The sequence below is a fragment of the Pseudophryne corroboree genome, chromosome 4, assembly GCF_028390025.1.
Source record: "Pseudophryne corroboree isolate aPseCor3 chromosome 4, aPseCor3.hap2, whole genome shotgun sequence".
NCBI classification, from domain to species: domain Eukaryota; kingdom Metazoa; phylum Chordata; class Amphibia; order Anura; family Myobatrachidae; genus Pseudophryne; species Pseudophryne corroboree.
In genome coordinates, this window is record NC_086447.1 from 535,753,080 (window position 1) to 535,775,958 (window position 22,879).

At 44.8% G+C, this 22,879-nt stretch overlaps 1 protein-coding gene across 1 annotated transcript in view; it reads left to right on the top strand.

Annotated features, from left to right (window-relative positions):
• Positions 1-274: 274 nt before the first annotated feature.
• Positions 275-22,879, top strand: part of ENPP1 (ectonucleotide pyrophosphatase/phosphodiesterase 1) — a 277,653-nt gene continuing 255,048 nt past the window's right edge. Inside the window, exon 1 of the mRNA XM_063917308.1 lies at positions 275-488. Coding sequence (XP_063773378.1) covers positions 339-488 — 150 coding nt within the window. The 5' untranslated portion in view covers positions 275-338. The remainder of the gene's footprint in view (positions 489-22,879) is intronic.

Consider the following 22,879-nt stretch of genomic DNA (forward strand, 5'->3'; position numbering starts at 1 on the left):
ATCTGTGGAAAGAATACAGTATAACACTGACTATATTTATTTTAAGATAGCAGCAGTTCTACATAGCCTAATCAAGCTGAATGTGAAACAATGGGTAGTTTTAATATTTTTCATGTATGTTTATATTGTTCAAATAGAAATCTTAGCTTACAATAAAATGTATATAAATATAATGGGAGGTAGGGCTATATTGAAGAGGAAAAACTTGTTGATTGTAAGGAGTGAAAGTATTTTCCATGTGCATGGCATTATCCCCAGGAAGCAGGCGGAGCAAGCCTGTTTGGGCTCAGCACAGAAAGTGTGTGAGCTGGCTCTGACTGTATTTGTAGTCACTGAGGATGGATTGTGAGGCGAGGAATGGGAACACAGGCAGAGAAGTGCAGGCAGATCTCATGCTGAATTCTGTAGATATGGCAGATGAGCCAGTGAGATCTGCTCAGGCCAGTAAGAAGAAGAAGAAATCCGGCAAGTGGAGAGTACTTTCCCTGGTGAGAGTTCTATTCATTTTCTCAGTATAGATGATTGCAATTCACCACTTTGTGCATGCACTGCATGTAAATGGGGGAGGGCAGGTCCTGTTAATCATTACTAATATGAAGCTTTTGTATCCTGCTGCTGAACTGATCTATTGCTACTTACAGTGTCTATTTTTTACACTCCCTAAAATATATTGAATTAAATGCATATATGTAATACATACTGCAGGAATAAGGATAATGTAGCCACCTGCATCATTTAATAATTTGATTAGAATATTCTGATCTGCAGGAGGTAAAATAGACATAAAAGCCGCAAAGTTATAGTTAAACCCCTGTTGTTGTTTTTTTAATTTATTGTGCATTTGGTTTATTTGTCCGACATCCAGGGCTAGACATGAAAATCCCATCAGATCTACTATGCTGCTCTGATCTGCAGCTAAACAGTGTGTCATCCAGTCACACAGTTATACATGATCTCGGAAATGTGTTTCATCTATTGGTGTCTTTTTAATTACAATCTATTTTTTTATAATCCATATTTTACTTTTAACTTTATTTTTGTTAACATTTTGTAGCCGCCTGTATTTTATAATAATAGTTTTCTCCCAAAGTTTGAAACAGAATAACTTTTTTTGCTAGAAAGCGATTGAGTCACCTCTACTCGAAATGTACAGCTAGAAACATTCTACATATCGGGAATACTGTGGTGTAATACACTCACGTGCTTAACATTGTCTTTAGCCAATCAGTGCATCCTTTTTATAAGGGAGGGCAAAGGAAATTCATGGTGCTGATTCTATTTCAAATGTGTGAATTAACCTGGGAATGCTGTTAATAGAAGATCGGTGCTTCTGACACATGCTAAGTTTAAAGGATGACTGCTATATTTATTTATTTTTAGGAGTAATTGTGTGAATAGTGTGTAAAAATAGAAGCACTGAGCTACAGTTTGTCACAAAACTGACTTCATTGAGGTTGAAGTGAATAGACAAATAGATTTCCGCACATCTGTTTAAGCGGCCTATATTTATATGCATGATTTAAGGGGCCATATGGCTTGATAAATATCTAATTACATTGGCAAGATAGGACAGGGACTCACTAAAGTTGGTTCACAGAAGATTACAGACCCATGCTGAGGAGCACATTTATATAAAAAAGAGGGTTGGATTTGCAGGTGTCTTCAGGGGCTACCTGTCAGCTTTAAATATTAATCATCCCCAGAATGTATGTATGGGGGACTGCAGCAGCAGATATTGGAGCTGTGATCCCCTCCAACCCCTCCCCCCCCCCTCCCCCCTCTTCTCCCCTCCCCTCCCCCTCCTCCCCTCCCCCTCCCCCCCCATTTTTTTATCACAAAAGCAGCCTTTATATAGATGGAGCCACATTCATCTAGTGCGGGCCGCGGCTCCATCACATACGAGCGCTCCCTGTGTGACTAGGTGATTTGTGATGCTCACGCGCCCCAGACGCAGCGATAGGTGCGCCTAGGCACAGACGGAGCCGCGATTAGCGTGGCTCCATCTGTAGGTTTCTATAAGGGATTCTAAAATGTAAAATTTCCCAAGGTCTGGAATGCTTAACCCCATTTTAGCTGAATTCATCTTAAGGCAATGTTTTCTGGGAGAGGGATTTATTTGTCCCCTCACTGGTGTGCACCGTTTGCTCATGCGCAGTAGCGCAGCAAGGACCGCAACCCATAAGAAAAGTTATTACATTAGCGATCTCTTCTAACACATTGAAAGAACATTCTGTTACAATGTAAATGATCCTGTTCCTGTGGGATCAGTAGGGTTTACCTACGATCAGGATGCCGACCGTCAGTATACCGACAATGGCATCCCGATCGTTAGTATGCCGGCAGCGGGGCGAGCTCAAAGAGTCCCCTTGTGGGTTTGCTGCGCTCGCCATGCTGAGGGCTTGGTTCTATTCCCACTTTATGGGTGTCGTGGACACCCACAAGTGGGAATAACCCCTGTTAGCCGGCATTGTCAGCGGTCAGGATCCCAGCGTCTGTATCCTGACCGCCGGTATCCTGACTGCTGGCAACTTAACTGCATACTATTCCTGTATGTGTTTATATCCTGGTGATCCTTCATTTGTTATTGCTGTATGAAGCAGCAATAAGAAACTATAATTACCTGGACAAATTCACGATCATTAATAAATATGCCCCTTTACAGCATAGAGAAAGTACTTGCAGGGTAGGGGTAATATTTACAGAGCTGATCATAACATGTCTTCACCTGTTAAAATTAAACCTTTATCTTTTGGTTGACTTGAAGTGAACAGCCACAACCTGCATGGCAATTAGAGTTTGTGTCTAGTGTAAGCAGGAGACATTTGTTTATGGTTTATTGACGATATTGCATCTAAATGTAATGTTAGGCATTCAGTGTGTAATGTTGTGTTGGAAAAGAGAAGGTGGCTAATAATAATAATAATAATAATAATAAATTAATTATTAATGATAAAAATCTTTTATTTATATGCCACCAGAAGGAATGCATAGCACCATACAGGGATTACAAATACAATTCTTCATCAATATAAGAAAATATAAAAAACTATCTACAAAACACTGCAATCATACACAGCATGGAGGAATAGTAGTGTGACAATGACAAGTAAAAAGATTGTGTGAGAAGTACAGTAAGTAGTAAATCAGCATTCAGTGATCCTGTGCCCCACAATTGCTCAGATAACAAGGATCAGGGGTTGTGCTAGAAGTCAGGGCTGTTGAGTACTGATAAGTGCTAGGAGGCGTGACCAAAGAAATGAGAAAAAATGACACTCTCTACTCTCAGCAGTGATGCAAACGGGGTCCTCCTCAGCAGCTAACCTGGGCCAAGCCAACAAGAGCTGCACCAAGCTCTGCAAAGGGGACTTTCTCTTACGTCCTAGAGGATGCTGTGGTCCACATTAGTACCATGGAGTATAGACGGGTCCACTAGGAGCCACTGGCACTTTAAGAGTTTGAGAGTGTGGGCTGGCTCCTCCGTCTATGCCCCCCTACCAGACTCAGTTTAGAAAATGTGCCCGGAGGAGCCGGTCACGCTTGAGAAGCTCCTGAAGAGTTTTCTCCATTTATTTTCCTTTTTATTGTTTTCAGGCAAGTCTGGCTGGCACCAGACTGCCTGCTTCGTGGAACTTATGGGGGGGAGGGAACGGCCCAACCTCCCTAGGGTTAATGGTCCCGTTCCCCGCTGACAGGACACTGAGCTCCTGTGGGTCCTATCGCAAGCCCCACCACGGGGGGAGTAGTGTCCGCCCTGCGGGGTCTGAGCCACTATCTCCGCTGACAGGACACTGAACTCCTGAGGGAATCGAACGTTCGCCGCCACAGGGGATCGCTCACCCCAGCAGCATGCCGCCACCCCCTTACAGAGCCAGAAGACTTCAGTGACTTCAGTGGCGAGTTAGTCACCAGCCCCCCTGGCAAGCGGGGAGCCGGTGTGAAGATGGCGGCAACAGGGTAAAGAGCGCAGTACTAACTGCATTTCGGGGCTCAGCGGTACATGGTGCGGCGCTGTGAGGGGCGCCCTGAGCCAGTGCCTACACCCTACACTGTCCAACAAGCCTGTCAGGGTCCCAGGATCGCTGCCAGCACAATTTATCAGGCCAGTATAAACTACAGGAGAGCGGGAAGCAGTGCCATGAAAGGGGGCGGAGCTTCTCAGAGCGGACCCAGCAGCGTTCAGCGCCATTTTCCTGCCTGTAGAAGCGCTGACAGGGAGAGCTGTCCCTCCAAGTCGACTCCAGCTATCTTGTACGGTACCAGGGAGTTGTAGAAGGGAGGGGGAGGCTGTGTAAAGTCTGTGTAGTCTATTAAGGTACACAGACAGCGCTGGTAGTGTCATTACTTCTACCTTAAAAAGCGCTGTGTGTCGGTTGGCTCCAATCTCTGTGTCTTTCTGTGGCATACTTGGGGGGAAACTGTGTCTGACATTTCCCTGTGTGTGTGTGTGTGTGTGTGTGTGTGTGTGTGTGTGTGTGTGTATGTTTACTATCTCACATAGCCATGTCTAGGGACTCTGTGTCATATGCTGCAGAAGATATTTCCTCTCAAGAGTGATCCATTCCATGTACACAGGATTGTAATGCTTTGTCTCAGATCCCTATTGTTGAAGCTAATACGGAGACTGAAACTCAGGTGTTGAAGAAGTCTAGGGCAGTTTGGTCAGGCTCTGTCCCTATTCCTGCAAAATCCCCTAGCATTTTCCCACAGAAACGTACACTTGCCCCAAAAATGCAAGATGACACGGATACCGATTCTGATACTGCAGACGGTGATGGGGACGTGTTGAGGGGGGCGGCATCCCTTGCAAGGGGGATGCAGCTCACGATGAGGCCATTAGAGATGTGTTAAACATTAATGACACTACACCTGAGCAGGTTGAGGAGACTTACTTCACTGATAATAAGAAAGCCCCGCTAACCTTTCCCGCGTCTAAAGAATTAAGCGCTATATTTTAAAAATCCTGGGGAAACCCGGAGAATAGATTCCAGATCCCAAAAAGAGTTTTGGTTGCTTTTCCCTTCCCTGAGGAAAACTGAAAAAAAAATGGGAAAACCCACCAATTGTTGACGCATCTGTTTCCAGATTGTCTAAAAAGGTGGTTTTACCTGTCCCTGGTTCTACCGCGTTGAAGGAACTGGCTGATCATAAGATTGACACTACGCTCAAATCCATATACACTGCTTCAGGAGTGGCCTTAAGGCCCACTATTGCCTGTGCATGGATTTCTAAAGCCATAGTAAAGTGATGGCACATTACCAGAGGATTTGGATGCAATGGATAGTAGTGACATTGAATTGTTTTTACGTAACATACAGGATTCTGCGGGGTTCATGGTGGAATCCATGAAAGACCTGGGTACGCTGACTGCACGGATATCCTCCGTGTCGGTATCAGCTCGCAGGGGACTCTGGCTATGCCAATGATCTGCAGATGCGGAATCTAGGAGAAGTGTGGAGAACCTACCCTACACAGGTCAGGCTCTATTTGGGGAAGCTGGATGCATGGATTTCCACAGCAACCGTGGTTAAGTCACCTTTCCTTCCCTCTGCTACTCCTTCTACGAAGAAACCGTGTTCTTCAGCTGTGCAGCAGTCCTTTCGGACCGCTAAGACAAAAAAGCCAAAGCCTTCTACCACTTTCTTTAGAGGTGGTCGGGCAAAATCCAAAAAACCTGCACCCGCAGGCTCCCAGAACCAGAGAGCTACTTCTGGATCCTCAAAATCCTCAGCATGATGGTGGACCTCAAAGCCTGGAGGACGGGCTGGTGGGTGCGAGACTCAGATGTTTCAGCCACGTTTGGGTGTCATCCGGCCTGGATCCCTGGGTACAGGATATTGTGTCCCAGGGGTACAGACTGGAGTTTCAAGAACTCCCGCCTCACCGATTCTTCAAATCAGGCTTGCCAGTTTTGCTGACAGACAGGGCTATCCTACAGGAAGCCATCCTAAAATTGGTAAAAATCACAGGTCATTGTCCCAATTCCACCTCATATGCAAAGCAAGGGTTATTATTCAAAACTTTTCGTGGTACCAAAACCGGATGGTTCGGTCAGACCAATTTTGAACTTGAACTTTGAACTTGAAATCATTGAACCCTTACCTGAGGGTGTTCAAATTCAAAATGGAGTCTCTCAGAGCAGTGATTTCATGTCTGAAAGAGGGAGAGTTTCTGGTATCCCTGGATATCAAGGATGCGTACCTCCACATTCCAATTTGGCCACCTCACCAGGCTTATCTCAGATTTGCACTGTTGGACAGTCACTATCAATTCCAGGCACTACCATTCGGCCTCTCCACAGCACCGAGGGTGTTCACCAAGGTGATGGCAGAGATGATAGTTCTCCTCCGCAAACGGGGTGAACATGATCCCATATCTGGACGATCTGCTGATAAAGGCATCGTCCAGGGAAAGGTTGTTGCAGTCCATTGTTCTCACGACTCATCTGCTCAGGGAACACTGTTGGATCCTGAATTTTCCAAAATCGCATTTGGAGCCAACCAGGAGGTTGTCTTTTCTGGGAATGATCCTCGACACAGAAGTACAGAGGATGTTTCTTCCGGAGTAGAAAACAATGGTCCGGGATGTCCTGAAGCCAGCCTGTGTTTCGGTTCATCAGTGCATTCGCTTTCTTGGAAGATGGTGGCCTCTTACGAGGCTCTACAGTACGGAAGGTTTCATGCTCGACCCTTCCAACTGGATCTCCTGGACAAGTGGTCCGGATCTCATCTACACATGCACCAGAGAATACGTCTGATGCCAAAAGCCAGGTTTTCACTCCTCTGGTGGCTACAACTACCTCACCTTCTGGAGGGCCGCAGGTTCGGGATTCAGGACTGGATCCTTCTAACCACGGATGCAAGTTTCTGGGGCTGGGGCGCAGTCACTCAGGGGGAAACCTTCCAAGGAAGGTGGTCAAGCCTGGAATCCAGCCTACCAATAAACATTCCAGAACCAAGAGCCATCTACAACGGTCTCCTCCAAGCGTCCCATCTTCTGCGAGATCGAGCCATTCAAGTGCAGTCGGACAATGTAACGACAGTGGCTTACATAAACTGACAGGGCGGAATGAAGAGCAGAGCTGCAATGTCAGAGGTAACAAGAATCTGGGCAGAAAAACACGCGTTGGCACTGTCGGCATCTTCATTCCAGGAGTGGACAACTGGGAAGCGGACTTCCTCAGCAGACATGATCTCCATCCAGGAGAGTGGGGACTCCATCCGGAGGTGTTCACAGAGGTGACAGATCTTTGGGGTGTACCTCAAATAGACATGATGGCCTCTCGTTTCAACAAGAAGCTTCGGCGGTATTGTTCCAGGGTGTTCCAGTCGGTGTCCGTGTTTCCTCCACTTCCACTCATTCCAAGAGTTCTAAAACTCATAAGGAGAACAAGAGTTCAGGCAATCCTCATTGCTCTGGACTGGCCAAGAAGGGCTTAGTACGCGGACCTTCTGGATCTACTGCTAGAAGAGCCGAGGCCTCATCCTCTTCGGGAAGACCTGCTGCAGAAGGGGCCTTTCGCTTATCAAGACTTACCGCAGCTACGTTTGACAGCATGGAGGTTGAACGCCATATATTACCTCGGAAGGACATTCCGAACAAGGTTATTCCTACCCTGATACAGGCTAGGACAGGAGTACCGTATAAACATTACCATCGTATTTGGAAAAAAGCAGGTGTGGATATGGGCTTGAGGTTGGGATCCGTAAAGGTCCAGATTTCAGCCCTATCCATTTTCTTCCAGAAACAGTTGGCTTCCCTCCCGGAGGTTCAGACTTTTTTGAAAGGGGTTCTGCACATTCAGCCTCCCTTTGTGCCGCCTATGGCACCATGGGATCTTAACGTGGTGCTGCAGTTTCTCCAATCGGATTGGTTCGAGCCTTTACAGGAGGTTGAGGTCAAGTTTCTCACATGGAAGGCTCTCTGTTGGCCTTAGCTTCTGCAAGACGTGTGTCGGAGCTGGGGGCTTTGTCTTGTAAGAGCCCCTACTTGTTCTTCCATGAAGATAGAGCTAAGCTCTGGACATGTCAGCAGTTCCTTCCGAAGGTTGTGTCGGTATTTTATGTCAACTTACCTATTGTGGTGCCAGTTGCTACTGACTCCTCAATTTTATCAAAGTCCTTGGATGTTGTAAGGGCTCTGAAAATCTATGTGAAGTGTGAATGCCAAATTGATTTCTCACAAATATTTAAAATGCCCGCTCTAATATATATGGTAAACGCCTGCACCTCTTATTACCATATCCCATGAATGTGCGCTATACATCGCAAAACACTGCATCCCATAAGAGAAAACAATACACCCACACATTATCTGAGTTCCAAAGCTCATTGATGTATATACTTGTTATTTAAAAGGATATGGATTCAATATATATTACAAAGTACAGTATACCTATAGTTACATGGTTACACTCACAGAGTAAGCAGTTAAACATACAATTACATACAGTTACAGGCCAGCGATACAATTACCATTCCCTCCAATGCATCTTATGTCTCTCTCTCTGTAAATAAATAAATAAATACAGGAACTGAACTGGCAGCAAGTCCATCATCCTCTGAGACCAAAAAGCCACTAACTTCCTGTGTGGTCAGCAATGTGTTATCTAGTTTCTGGGGGAGGGATTCATGATGAGTCACTATTCTCTTTGTATATGCTGATCAGGTTCAGCCTTGAAGACATCCAAAGGGCTGGCATGAGTTTCCTGTCCTCTACCTGTTTGGAATATCTATTGTTCTAATAAGAGTGATTTTTAGCTTTCATACATGTAATCATAATTCCGTGTTGCAATGTCCTACAACTTAATAACAAGTATCAAATGAATCTACACATTAATCTAGTTGTTTTAATAGTAAATATGACAGGTCTATCTTGCTTCATTCAAATAATACACATACATGATACCACTCCATTATATACAATTCTAAATCATCATGATGTCTGGCGCTTGATACCACCACAATTATGTACTGCATGAAATAAGTGTCGAATCCATCTCTGTGGCATGTCCATATAAATGCGTGTGTTACCATATATGGCTGTGCTCGCTGCGCATATTTGCAAGTATAGCGACTTATGATGTGTGTAGTTTGTATGTTCTCTTTATGTAATATTTTTGACTTCGACAGTCCACCCTTTGGCAGTAAACAATAACTGCCATCAATTATTAACATAAGAAAAAAATATTTCATACAATAATCGGTGACCTAGACACAAGTATGTATTCATTTCGCAAATCAGACACCTGACTATATTTGGGGAAGACAGGGAGGAGGACGAGACATCCTCTATATGCACTCGGCGGTCACGGGACCACTGGTTGGGTGTGGGACAACATTCAACCTATAGAGTATGCTGGGACAGTGCTTTGGCCTATAATGTCTGATTTGCGACGAACATTTCACACATACATGTACCTACGTCTTTGTACACTGATGTTTGGATTCGATTGAGGTTCTGCTGGGTAGATGAAGAAGACGCAAACAAATCGTGACAGTGACATATAACATTTTCATGATCTACATATTCCTATCATTTTCTGAACATTGTTTTCATTTCTGGAACGTATGCTGGGTCTGTTTAATAATTGAACAAGGGTTATAAGTAGTGTCCTTCCTAAATAACATAAACCTTCGGAGTTCGGGGAGAGCCACTCATAAACCTTTCTTCCACATATATTAATGAGCTCTTTATCTGCAATGTGTGAATAGCCATTGTCTGATTGTTCCTCATTACCTCTGAACTCCATAACTACTAGACCTTTGATTTTTCTCTGATTTTAACAAACTGATTGGCTAATCCTGGAATCCTATAAGGAAATCACTCCTTCCTCCAGAACCAGTTCCAGTCCCACACTCAACTCCTCATAAAAAAACCTCGCAAAAATAGAATATCCTGAAAGAAAATGTTTGTCAGCTGGAAAGAGAGAAAAGAGAAATAGAACAAAACAGCTCTTGTTCATAACAAATCAATTACAATGACTTATCTTTCTGCAATCCTTTAGTACGCTCAGGTAGTGTTCAACAGTGCCGCCTCTCAGTCTTCACGGAACAGAGTCTCTGGTGATACGAGGTTCTCTTTGCCTTGCTCTTTGAACACACAGTTTACTTGGAACACACAGTTCACTTTCCTCTCCACCTTGCTCTTTGAACACACAGTTCACTTGGAACACACAGTTCACTTGGAACACACAGTTCACTTGGAACACACAGTTCACTTGGAACACACAGTTCACAAACTCGATGAATGTGAGCAATAAACTACTTTGTCACGAGTTCTCTCCGGGTCAGCGACCTTCTTGCAGTGGGACGAGTGGACCCAAATCTCTCTTTCGGTGACCTTTAGTGCTGTCAACAAATCTTGGTATGGTCCTTCCCACCTGTCTATTAGGCAACCTGAGTGTAAGGACAATCACACAGTCTCTTGGTTCATAATCAAGACAGTTAGCATTTGGCATACCAGCAATCAACAGTTTTAAGTTCTTTGTCTAGTTCTCAAATGCTGGCTCATCTCAACAAGGTACTGTACTGTCACCTCATTGGTGTATTTCTGATCATTGTGCGGATCAATCATGACATGAGGTTGTCTTCCAAAAACAACCAAAAAGACACAAATACCAAAACAAAAACAAATTTCAAAGAGGGTGATTCATTGAGTGAAGATCTGGGAGTGGTGGACATGCATCTAGAACAGCAGAATGCGACATTAGTCTTCAAGTTTTGTCAAAGGGTAATGTTGCATTTATTTTGTTCTTCCCATTAGCCGAATCTGTGTTTTCTATATGGCTTATGATTCCTTACTATATGTCCCTTGGTCCCGTCTATGTGTTTAATAATGTGGCTTGTGTTTTCTGTCTAGGGGATCTATATTGACTATGTGTCCTACTACTCCTACAATCTCTGGCAAAATGCCCTTCCTTCCTACAAGTGTAACATATTATTGACCATTAGGGATCTGGGGTTTGGACTGATGGGTCTTTCCTGTATGTGCCAGTATACTTACCATCCTCAACCTCTCCACCTGTTGTTCTCTGCGCCTAGCACTATTCTTGTGATGTTCAATAGCACACTATCTAAGATTGGCTACTGTGACCCCTTTCCAATTTTGCAAAGAAGTCTGCACCCTGACACTCAATGCCTTATTGAGCCCGTACATTTGCACAGAGACAGCCACCTCCCATTTGCCGAGTTAGTGTTTACCAGTGGTCGTATCCAGATGGAAAATTTTCTATTACTGCAAGAGACAAAAAAAAAAAGTATAACAAGCTTCTAGGTCATGCGAAGTATTCATTCAATCCTTCTCATCCCGTATTAAGGGTCTGTACATGGTCCAACAAACATTTCCAAGCTCATCTTTACTAGGGGCATTACTAGGAATGAATACTTCTTATATGGTAACTGAAATAAATACCCTGGGGTTACCTTGTCTCTGTCCGCTTTCCTACTGGCAAATACTAATGTGCAGACAGGTTTTTTTCATTTCTGACGTTACTTTCTTGATTTTTTTGGTTTTATTTTAGGGTTTTACTATATATGTACACGAATGATACCATACTTACCTGTTCCACTGGTCTCAGCCACTTCCCCCACAGGCTACTGCTCTTCTTTTACCGGTTGGATACTCCTCTGGGTACATGAGAAATGGCTGAAAACAATCAGGTCACCTTCTCCTCCTAAATAAAACTTCAACATTCATTAGTGTATATATATAGGTTACAGTCATATTTTTCATATTTTTATTATTTTCTATAGTTTGTATGCTGGCCGTAACTGCTTCCACATCTACATAAGGCGGTGTACTTGCATTCTCTTTTTTTTTTTTTCTTCCTACTTGTTTATTGTTGCTACAAGTTCAAACAGTTCTTATATTTCCATTCTTGTCTTATATGACTTTGGTTAGACATACCACCTGCAATACCTTAGGATCAAACTCACCAACCCCTCTTGCTGTCACAGGTTTAAACAATTTGTATGTCTGACCCTTTGTTTTCGGGATTTTATCAGACATATTCTTATCCTTAAGTTCTGCAATACCTCTAGTTCAAAGCTGCCCACTTTAGGGAATGGTACCCTATCTTTGTTAGTCATACATACCCATTCAGACAAAAAGTCTTCCGTGTGTGATCCATATTTACCACACATAACAAACCTCGCTGACCCCTTGGGCCGCGGCTCTTCAACCTGAACCCTGGCTACAAAACGTCCACCGCTTGTGCAATTGGATCCCATCGCGGACTTACTCCTTTTTACGCAATCCCCAATGCACAATACGAATAGACGGTGAAAGTTCTTAGAGCGCTCTCACCCACTCCTTCTCCGCCGAGTACCAAGACTCACTCCAATAATGACCACCGCGAACCCAGTGAGGCCCCTATCTGGTTTCTATTCACTGGAAGTGTTTAGGAGTAACTTACCTATTCCAGTGAATATACACCGCTGGAGATTTTCCTGAGAGAGACCAGCGAAAACTCCCTATACACTTATACACAAATCACACTTGCGTATGCTCTATACAGCGCTAATGATGCCGAGATTTTACGCAAAAGCTCGTAAAGGGGTATCAAGTTGTGCTGTATATATCGCACCCAAAAACGCGTGGTCCAATTGCACAGCGTATAGGTACTTGTTACCTATCTGCCGTACAACCACGGGTCAATGTACAGACTGTGACCCTCAGCCCGGAGCGTAATACAAAACCTTTTAACTTCAATCGCAATACTATGCACTATCGCGCTCCTCTGCAAATCGCCTCACGACTTGTGTATTTCAATCTATATTAACGTGAGTCAGCCACTTCACGCCACCAAGCCTCCTCTTACTTGATGTACCACACAACGGGATCCCGAATTCCCTGGGTTCAAATATCCACTCACTCCTATGTTCGCTCACTCAAATACACTTTGTTTTTCTGTACAGAAAATTTGGATTCATTCAGGTTGGCAGCTTTACCCCAGAGGCAATTTAAAAAAATGTTTTTATACTAAAAATGTTTTTTTTTTTTTTTTTATATTAATCTGCTTTAGAAACCGGGCAGTTTTATGCTATTGTAGCGTGGCTACTGTCCCACCTTTAAACTAAATAAACTATTGTGTAGTTTTATTATGCGCACACAACCCTACGCAAGCTTGCATAATTACGCAACCGTGCGTACCTCTATGCCACGTGTGCGGCCTTGCGCCACGTGCACGTTTTTGTACGCTGTCCTCACGTTCCATACCAATGTGCATACGCAATAAAACAACTCACACAACTTTGATAAATGTGAGAAATAAAAACTACTATTGCCCACTAAACACAACACACACTTGTTCCGTTTAACCCTATTACGACTGGGCCAGAACTGCGTTTTGTGTCTTTATACTTACTTCCTTAAACACTGTTATTTTAGTTTTAACTATATAGCAACAAATGTATCCGGTTTCACACAGATCTATAATGACTCTAGCCATAATCAATCATTTAAATGATATTATTCAGATTGGATAGCTATCCTGCAGAACATACACTGATATAAACACACACATAATTATAATATTATTATATATAATATACCATTCACTGGTCTCCTAGGAGACTCATTTACCCATTCAGTGCTTCTAATTTGCATATCAAAGCTATGTGCTTTTGCCTGCCTGTAAAAGTGGTTTTTCACTGCTAAGAAAAAGCAGTAACACAGGCTAATTAACATTCAATGGCTATCCTAAACTAGCAAGCAGAGTTAACTAAATCCTAGAGGTAAAAGAAAAAAAAACTTTTTTTATATCTGTGTGTAATTCTTACATCAAGTATTCATCTATTAACTCTCACTAGGCCCAGCTGAAACTATTTGTAATTGACTATGGCATGGGTTAAATAAATGCATTGGTAACTCATATATGGTGTTTGATGTGACCAAGGAAAGCTGATTATTCTGAGCAGTGAAAATCAGCCATTTAGAAAATGACCTTCCCAAAATGGCCACTGCTCCTCCCCTTCCACATCCATGAGGGTTACACAAAATGGTGGACAGGCCATGTGGTTAGTCCAAAATGGAGGACAGACCATGCGGCTTCCTTTGTCACAAAGAAATCACACATCAAACAAGCACCAGAAGTTATTTTAGGCCTGAGTTAAAAATAAAAACTATATCAAGGCTATGCAGCAACTTTTAAATATACTTTTAAACCTACTTAAACAGATAAACAATCCAATCTGAATCAAACACAATATGACTTATTTGAACCTTGTTTTGCAACAATAAAAATAAATTTTAGCATCTTAAATATTATGAGAAACGCATTGTCCCTTGAAATTTCATATCATTGGCTTACTGATAACACAACAATACATTAACGTGGATGTTATTTTCATCAGCTTCTCGATGCGTCCATTGGAGACGGTCAATTACAGCCGCGTTTGTAATGTACAGTGCATCATTAAGCCCCCATCTGTGAATGCTAAATTGATTTCTCACAAATATTTAAAATGCCCGCTCTAATATATATTGTAATCGCCTGCATCTCTTATTACCATATCCCATGAATGTGCGCTATACATCGCAAAACACTGCACCCCATAAGAGAAAACAATACACCCACACATTATCTGAGTTCCAAAGCTCATTGATGTATATATTTGTTATTAAAAGGATATGGATTCAATATATATTACAAAGCACAGTATACCTATAGTTACATGGTTACACTCACACAGTAAGCAGTTAAAACATACAGTTACAGGCCAGCGATACAATTACCATTCCCTCCAATGCATCTTATGTCTCTCTCTCTGTAAATAAATAAATAAATACAGGAACTGAACTGGCAGCAAGTCCATCATCCTCTGAGACCAAAAAGCCACTAACTTCCTGTGTGGTCAGCAATGTGTTATCTAGTTTCTGGGGGAGGGATTCATGATGAGTCACTATTCTCTTTGTATATGCTGATCAGGTTCAGCCTTGAAGACATCCAAAGGGCTGGCATGAGTTTCCTGTCCTCTACCTGTTTGGAATATCTATTGTTCTAATAAGAGTGATTTTTAGCTTTCCTACATGTAATCATAATTTCGTGTTGCAATGTCCTACAACTTAATAACAAGTATCAAATTAATCTGTGTGTAGTTTGTATGTTCTCTTTATGTAATATTTTTGACTTCGACAGAAGAGAACTACTTGTCACAAAAAATTGGACTCTCTGTTTGTCCTGTATGATCCCAAGAAACTACCTGCTGTTCCAATGGAGCTTTTGTGCGCAACTAGTGTTTATTGCCCGCAAAACCCCTATGGCAAGTCACCTGAAGATGAACTATACACAGAAGCACCTGACACAGAGCTTGTCCTGGTCTGGAATGTTGGATCATGACCAGAGTGGAATACTTGTGACATGTGTTGGTGACTTGGGCTCTCAAGTACTCCTGTTCCTCCCATGTTCTTCCAATAGCTGAAGAATGCTTACAGCAGCTGGTTGTGTACATAATAGGTCCCCTGCCTGTTATGGCAATACATACAGCCACATCGTGGTGTCATTAGAGCAGAGTTGGAGGGCAATTCTGACAGAGCTGACCCATGCCAGGTAGAAAGGATAGAGGTGCAGTGTGAGGAGGCAGGGGTAGGCCAAAACCAGTGAAAGGTAGAGTCAACCAGGGATTGTTTCTGGCTCACAACCCAAAGAGTTTGACTTCCTGAGTAATGTGTTAAATGGACACCTACTTATTAGTAGAGATGTGCAGCGGGCATTTTTCGGGTTTTGTGTTTTAGTTTTGGATTCGGTTCCGCGGTCGTGTTTTGGATTCGGACGCATTTTGGCAAAACCTCCCTTAAGAATTTTTGCCGGATTCGGGTGCGTTTTGGATTCGGGTGTTTTTAAAAAAAAAACCTCAAAAACAGCTTAAATCATAGAATTTGGGGGTTATTTTTATCCTATAGCATTATTAACCTCAATAACCATAATTTCCACTCATTTCCAGTCTATTCTGAACACATCACACCTCACAATATTGTTTTTAGGCCAAAAGGTTGCACCAAGGTCACTGGATGACTAAGCTAAGCGACCCAAGTGGTCAGCACAAACACCTGGCCCATCTAGGATTGGCACTGCAGTGTCAGACAGGAGGGCAGATATATATAAAAAAAGGCACCTAACAGCACATGATGCAAAAATGAAAAAAAGGTGTACCGAGGTTGCTGTAGGCCTAAGCTAAGCGACACAACCACCTGGCCCATCTAGTAGTCTCACGCAGTGGCAGAATGTCAAGAGTGGGCCGCAATTGTTCGGTCCACTGACAGCATCTCCAGCACGCTCCAGTCACTTTAAAAAAAATATGCAATTGGTGGACTTATACGGCAGTACCCCAGGACTAATACAGCAGTACCCCTGGACTCATACGGCAGTGTCACACAGGATATCACTTTTCAAAAACTAGGCCCCAAACAGCACCTCTTGCAAAGATGTCGAAGAGGTGCAATGAGGTAGCTGTATGACTAAGCCAAGCGACACAAACAATTCCAACTGGAATTATATGTCCAAATCACTGGAATTATTTGGCAAGATCACTGTAATTAATAATTATAAATCACTGATATTAATTTGTAAAATCACTGTAATGCTACATCCAAATCACTGGAATTATTTGGCAAGATCACTGCAATTAATAATTATAAATCACTGATATTAATTGGTAAAATCACTGTCAGGGCCGGCCCTAACCAATATGATGCCCTAGGCAAGATTTTGGCTGGTGCCCCCTAGCACAACCGCTTGTTCCGCCTCTGACCTTGCACCTCTTTCCCAGCACTATCACCCCTCACCCATAGCAGTCCTTATTTTGGGGTTTGTACCCCCTATATTTTAAATAGGAACAGTTCGCACATTTTGTGCACAGCCAAAAAAGGGGTGTGTTTTTGCTGGCAAGGGGCATGGCCCCACAATAGTAACGCCAATTCCAATTACGCCACACAGTACTGCAACTTTATTCACATTTGATCATTTGATCATGCGACAACACAGTAGTGCCCTTTCTATACGCAACGCCACATAGTAGAGCACCTTATACACATAATGCCACACATTAGTAACGCATTTATACACATAATTCCACACAGTAATGCCCCTTACACATATGAGACACATTATTAATGTCCTTATGAACATAATGCGCCTTACACATTATGACAACCTTTATTAATGCCCTTTTACACATAATGTCCCTTACACATATGTCGCACATTATTAATGCCCTTATACACATAATGACACACATAGTGCCCCCTACACATTTGATGCACATTATTAGTGCCCCTATACACATAATGACACACATACAGTAGTACCCTGTTACACATATGCCGCACATTATTAATGCCCTTATACACATAATGACACACATAGTGCCCCTTACACATATGTTGCACATTATTAATGCATTTTTACATGACACACATAATGCTCCTTACACATATTCCGAACACTACTGCACAACCATCCCACTCACATGCACACCGCACTCACACTGCCACTAACACTGTGACCTCTGCCTCTGCTTGGATACAGATGTGTCCTCATAAATCTTGCCTCAATGCTAATGTCGGGCACCTTTTTTTAAGAAAATGCATCTTATTTGCATTTCTATGTGGCTAGGATGCACAAGCAGTTTCTGCTGATTAAAATGATATGCAGCATGCCTATATTCTGTGTGAGACTGTGGCTGTATTGCATATGAAATGCTACACATAGAATATAGGCATGCTGCATATCATTTTAATCATCAGAAGCTGCTGATGCCCCTAGGCATATCAAATGCCCTAGGCAATTGCCTAGTTTGCCTATGCATATGGCCGGCTCTGATCACTGTAATGCTACGTCCAAATCACTGGAATTAATTGGCAAAATCTCGCTATCGCCTGCCTAGTGAAGTGGAATCTAGATGGGATTTGGTACCGGGGACACAATAACTTCATCAATTGTCTAAATCCCACTGCACTAATGGCGGATAATGGGCGCACGTCTAACAGCGCACTGATTATACTGAGCACTGATTATACTGAGCACTGATGATACTACAGAGAACTGACACTAAGCAGCATGATGCAGCACAATACACTGTACTAGTATTAGTGAGCAGCACAAAAGCCTTCTGGAATTGTCACCACCCCCAGATAACACTGTGACTGGAATGATGATGACCTATGCACAGTGACAGGACACTACCACAGCACCCTACAGCAGCAAGATGCAGCACAAGACACTGGACTATTAGTAATGTAGTGTAGTATACTAAGCACCACACAATGCAGCACAAGACAATGAGCAGTGATACTGAGCACTGATGAGGATACTAGAACTGACACTGGGCAGCGAGAACAGCACTGGACTGTTGTACTGTAGTTTACTGGTCACCACAATGCAGCAGCAAGACAATGAGCACTGATCCTGAGCACTGATGAGGATACTAGAACTGACACTAGGCAGCGAGAACAGCACTGGACTACTGTACTGTAGTATACTGGTCACCACAATGCAGCAGCAAGACAATGAGTAGTGATACTGAGCACTGATGAGGATACTAGAACTGACACTGGGCAGCGAGAACAGCACTGGACTACTGTACTGTAGTATACTGGTCACCACAATGCAGCAGCAAGACAATGAGCACTGATCCTGAGCACTGATGAGGATACTAGAACTGACACTGGGCAGCGAGAACAGCACTGGACTATTGTACTGTAGTATACTGGTCACCACAATGCAGCACTGATACTGAGCACAGATATTGAGCTGATATTGAGCTTTTCACTCAGAGAACGTAGCCACCTCCTCTCCGCTCAATCTACAATGCACGAGTGAAAATGGCGGCGATGCGCGGCTCTTTATATGGAATCCGAATCTCGCAAGAATCCGACAGCGGTATGATGACTTTTTCCCCCGTTCGGGTTTTGCGAGTAAGGCGGGAAGAACCGAGGCTGCCTCGGACCCGTGTAAACCACGTGAAGTTCGGGGGGGTTCGGTTCTCGGAGAACTGAACCCGCTCATCTCTACTTATTAGTTGGCATTCCAGTCAGTAAAGAGGTATTTGGTACAAAAGTTTCAATGCTGACATCAGAGGCGGAACTCCCGGAGACAATGGAGTCGGCTGCCGCCGGGCTCCTGTCCTGCAGGGGGCACCTCTCCTCCACTGTCTCAAGACCTGTATTTGCTGGCTGCTGTGCTGCTACATGGGGTCCGGACCTGGACTTGTGGTGGTGTAGTAACAGGTCACATGCAGTCGGTTGGGGGGGGGGCAAAGGGATGTGGCCCCCTGTCATTCACTTTTAGCATTCTGTTAAATGCCTACCCGACCCCTACCAGGAAAGGTTTCTGGCTGTCTGTCAGCGTATCAGTCCTCCCCTGGGCAGCTACAATACGTATGCAGCCCAGCTCCGCCCGCTCTACTGAATTAAAAATCATTGGCTTCCTGCACACGCGTGACGCTGTGCGGCACAGAAGAGCCAAGCAGCCAGTATGCCGCAGGAACCGAGACACACATCAGTCACGCGCTGGCGCTAGTCCGTGAGGCGGACACCCTGCACCGACGAGGGACAACACGGAGCAGCCGCACAGCAGCCGCTGCTCATAGGAAGCTGCAGTCACTGGACTGGACTCCCCGCCAGCCACCACCATGAGGACGCCAGTGTCGTGATGGCCTAGGCTCCCAGTAGGCCACGCCGCACCAGGCAGGACAGGCACACCCCACCTTTTCTCAATGAGGCGAGTATTTACAATTGGTCCTTTCACTTTAGTTCAGCAGCAGCTGCATTCAGTGACAACTCCACAGACTCCCCCTGTAACCCTGGCCTGTTACTTTGCATACTGAGACTGAAAGGGGCCATGAGGGTGAGAGGAGTAGAGTTAGTGACTGGGCTGCTGAGGGGAGTGAATGACTACTGACTGGACTAAAAGGAGGACAGCTGGCAAACTTTGGCATGAGGGGGTAGGATGCTGGCTTAAGGGGAGTGGGTGAGGGGTGAGGCTGATACGAGGGGTGCATGAAAGGTGAGAAGCAGGCTGGAATGAAAGGCGAGGATGCGGATGGCATGAGGGGAATAGGAGAGGAGGTTGAATGCTGATGAATTAGTGGAGTGGGTGAGGAGGCTCAGGCTGGCTTAAGGGGAGTGGGTGAGGACGTTGATTTCAGGGTTGGGGGAGATGGAAGCTGGCATGAGGTGAGAGGAGGAGGCTGCTGGTTTAAGTGGAATGGGTGAGGAGGATGATACGGGTTGCATGAAGGGAGAGGAAGCTGACGGGAGCAGGTTGAATGCTGCTGGCATCAGGAGTATGAGAGGAGACTTACATGAGGGCAGAGGAGGCTGCGTGCTGTTAGAATTGGGGAATGAGTCAAGAGATGGCTATGAGATGCAGGCGGGAGATGGTGTGGCTGAGAGACAGGAGGTGACACAAGTCTGGTTGAACCTCTGTTGTATGATGATGACATTGGTTATATTCCTACACTAACAGGTATCTTCAAGACCATGCGATATCCTACATGAATAGTGAATACCAACTGAAGACGCCATCTGCCCAGTGAGGACATTTCTTCAGAGGTTCCCCATTGTAAGAAACCACCATACAGCTAAGGTGCATATGAAGTAGAAAGGAATGCCAAAAGGCGGTGCTAGGCACACCTCTTCAATGGTGCACCCCCTTAAAAAATGTGTTGCGCACACCTATGGTGATGCATTATCCGTCCGTGACCCTGAGGAGCCGAGTCACAGAGCAGGGGGTGCCTGCTAGTTTGAGACAGAGGAGCTGTGTCGGGATGTAGTTATGTGACCTGCGGTGAGGAGACTGGCGGTAACAATACCGGCACCGACATCCCGAACCCTCACTATCCCGACGGTCGGCATGCCGACCAACAGGGACTATTCTCACTCGTGGGTGTCCACGAAACCCAGAGTGGGAATAGAACCTGTGGCGAGCGCCGCTCTTCACTGAGCCCACAAGGGGCTTCGTTGTGTTCGCCCCACCATCTAAATGGCGGGATCCCGACGTCGGTATTGATACCACGGCAGCTACCTGCCGTGGTATCCACAGAGACAGCTTGCAGGAAGCTGAATCTAGAGGGAGCTGCAGCATGCAGGCACTTTCCAGGCTTTTTGAGAGCTAGTCGGGTGAAGCCCAGTGAGGGCACCAACATTTATCTTGCCTCCGGGCGACTCGGGCGAACTTCCGCCACTGGCTGACAGCACAAATTTGTGACTAGGACTCTGTGGTATAAACTAGAGATGAGCGCCGTAAATTTTTCGGGTTTTGTGTTTTGGTGTTGGGTTCGGTTCCGCGGCCGTGTTTTGGGTTCGACCGCGTTTTGGCAAAACCTAACCGAATTTTTTTTGTCGGATTCGGGTGTGTTTTGGATTCGGGTGTTTTTTTCCAAAAAAACTAAAAAACAGCTTAAATCATAGAATTTGGGGGTCATTTTGATCCCAAAGTATTATTAACCTCAAAAACCATCATTTCCACTCATTTTCAGTCTATTCTGAATACCTCACACCTCACAATATTCTTTTTAGTCCTAAAATTTGTACCGAGGTCGCTGGATGACTAAGCTAAGCGACCCTAGTGGCCGACACAAACACCTGGCCCATCTAGGAGTGGCACTGCAGTGTCACGCAGGATGTCCCTTCCAAAAAACCCTCCCCAAACAGCACATGACGCAAAGAAAAAAAGAGGCGCTATGAGGTAGCTGTGTGAGTAAGATAAGCGACCCTAGTGGCCGACACAAACACCGGGCCCATCTAGGAGTGTCACTGCAGTGTCACGCAGGATGTCCCTTCCAAAAAACCCTCCCCAAACAGCACATGACGCAAAGAAAAAAAGAGGCGCAATGAGGTAGCTGTGTGAGTAAGATAAGCGACCCTAGTGGCCGACACAAACACCGGGCCCATCTAGGAGTGGCACTGCAGTGTCACGCAGGATGTCCCTTCAAAAAAACCCTCCCCAAACAGCACATGACGCAAAGAAAAAAAGAGGCGCAATGAGGTAGCTGTGTGAGTAAGATAAGCGACCCTAGTGGCCGACACAAACACCGGGCCCATCTAGGAGTGGCACTGCAGTGTCACGCAGGATGTCCCTTCCAAAAAACCCTCCCCAAACAGCACATGACGCAAAGAAAAAAAGAGGCGCAATGAGGTAGCTGTGTGAGTAAGATAAGCGACCCTAGTGGCCGACGCAAACACCGGGCCCATCTAGGAGTGGCACTGCAGTGTCACGCAGGATGTCCCTTCCAAAAAACCCTCCCCAAACAGCACATGACGCAAAGAAAAAAAGAGGCGCAATGAGGTAGCTGTGTGAGTAAGATAAGCGACCCTAGTGGCCGACACAAACACCGGGCCCATCTAGGAGTGGCACTGCAGTGTCACGCAGGATGGCCCTTCCAAAAAACCCTCCCCAAACAGCACATGACGCAAAAAAAAAAAAGAGGCGCAATGAGGTAGCTGTGTGAGTAAGATAAGCGACCTTAGTGGCCGACACAAACACCGGGCCCATCTAGGAGTGGCACTGCAGTGTCACGCAGGATGGCCCTTCCAAAAAACCCTCCCCAAACAGCACATGACGCAAAGAAAAAAAGAGGCGCAATGAGGTAGCTGTGTGAGTAAGATAAGCGACCCTAGTGGCCGACACAAACACCGGGCCCATCTAGGAGTGTCACTGCAGTGTCACGCAGGATGTCCCTTCCAAAAAACCCTCCCCAAACAGCACATGACGCAAAGAAAAAAAGAGGCGCAATGAGGTAGCTGTGTGAGTAAGATAAGCGACCCTAGTGGCCGACACAAACACCGGGCCCATCTAGGAGTGGCACTGCAGTGTCACGCAGGATGGCCCTTCCAAAAAACCCTCCCCAAACAGCACATGACGCAAAGAAAAATTTAAGAA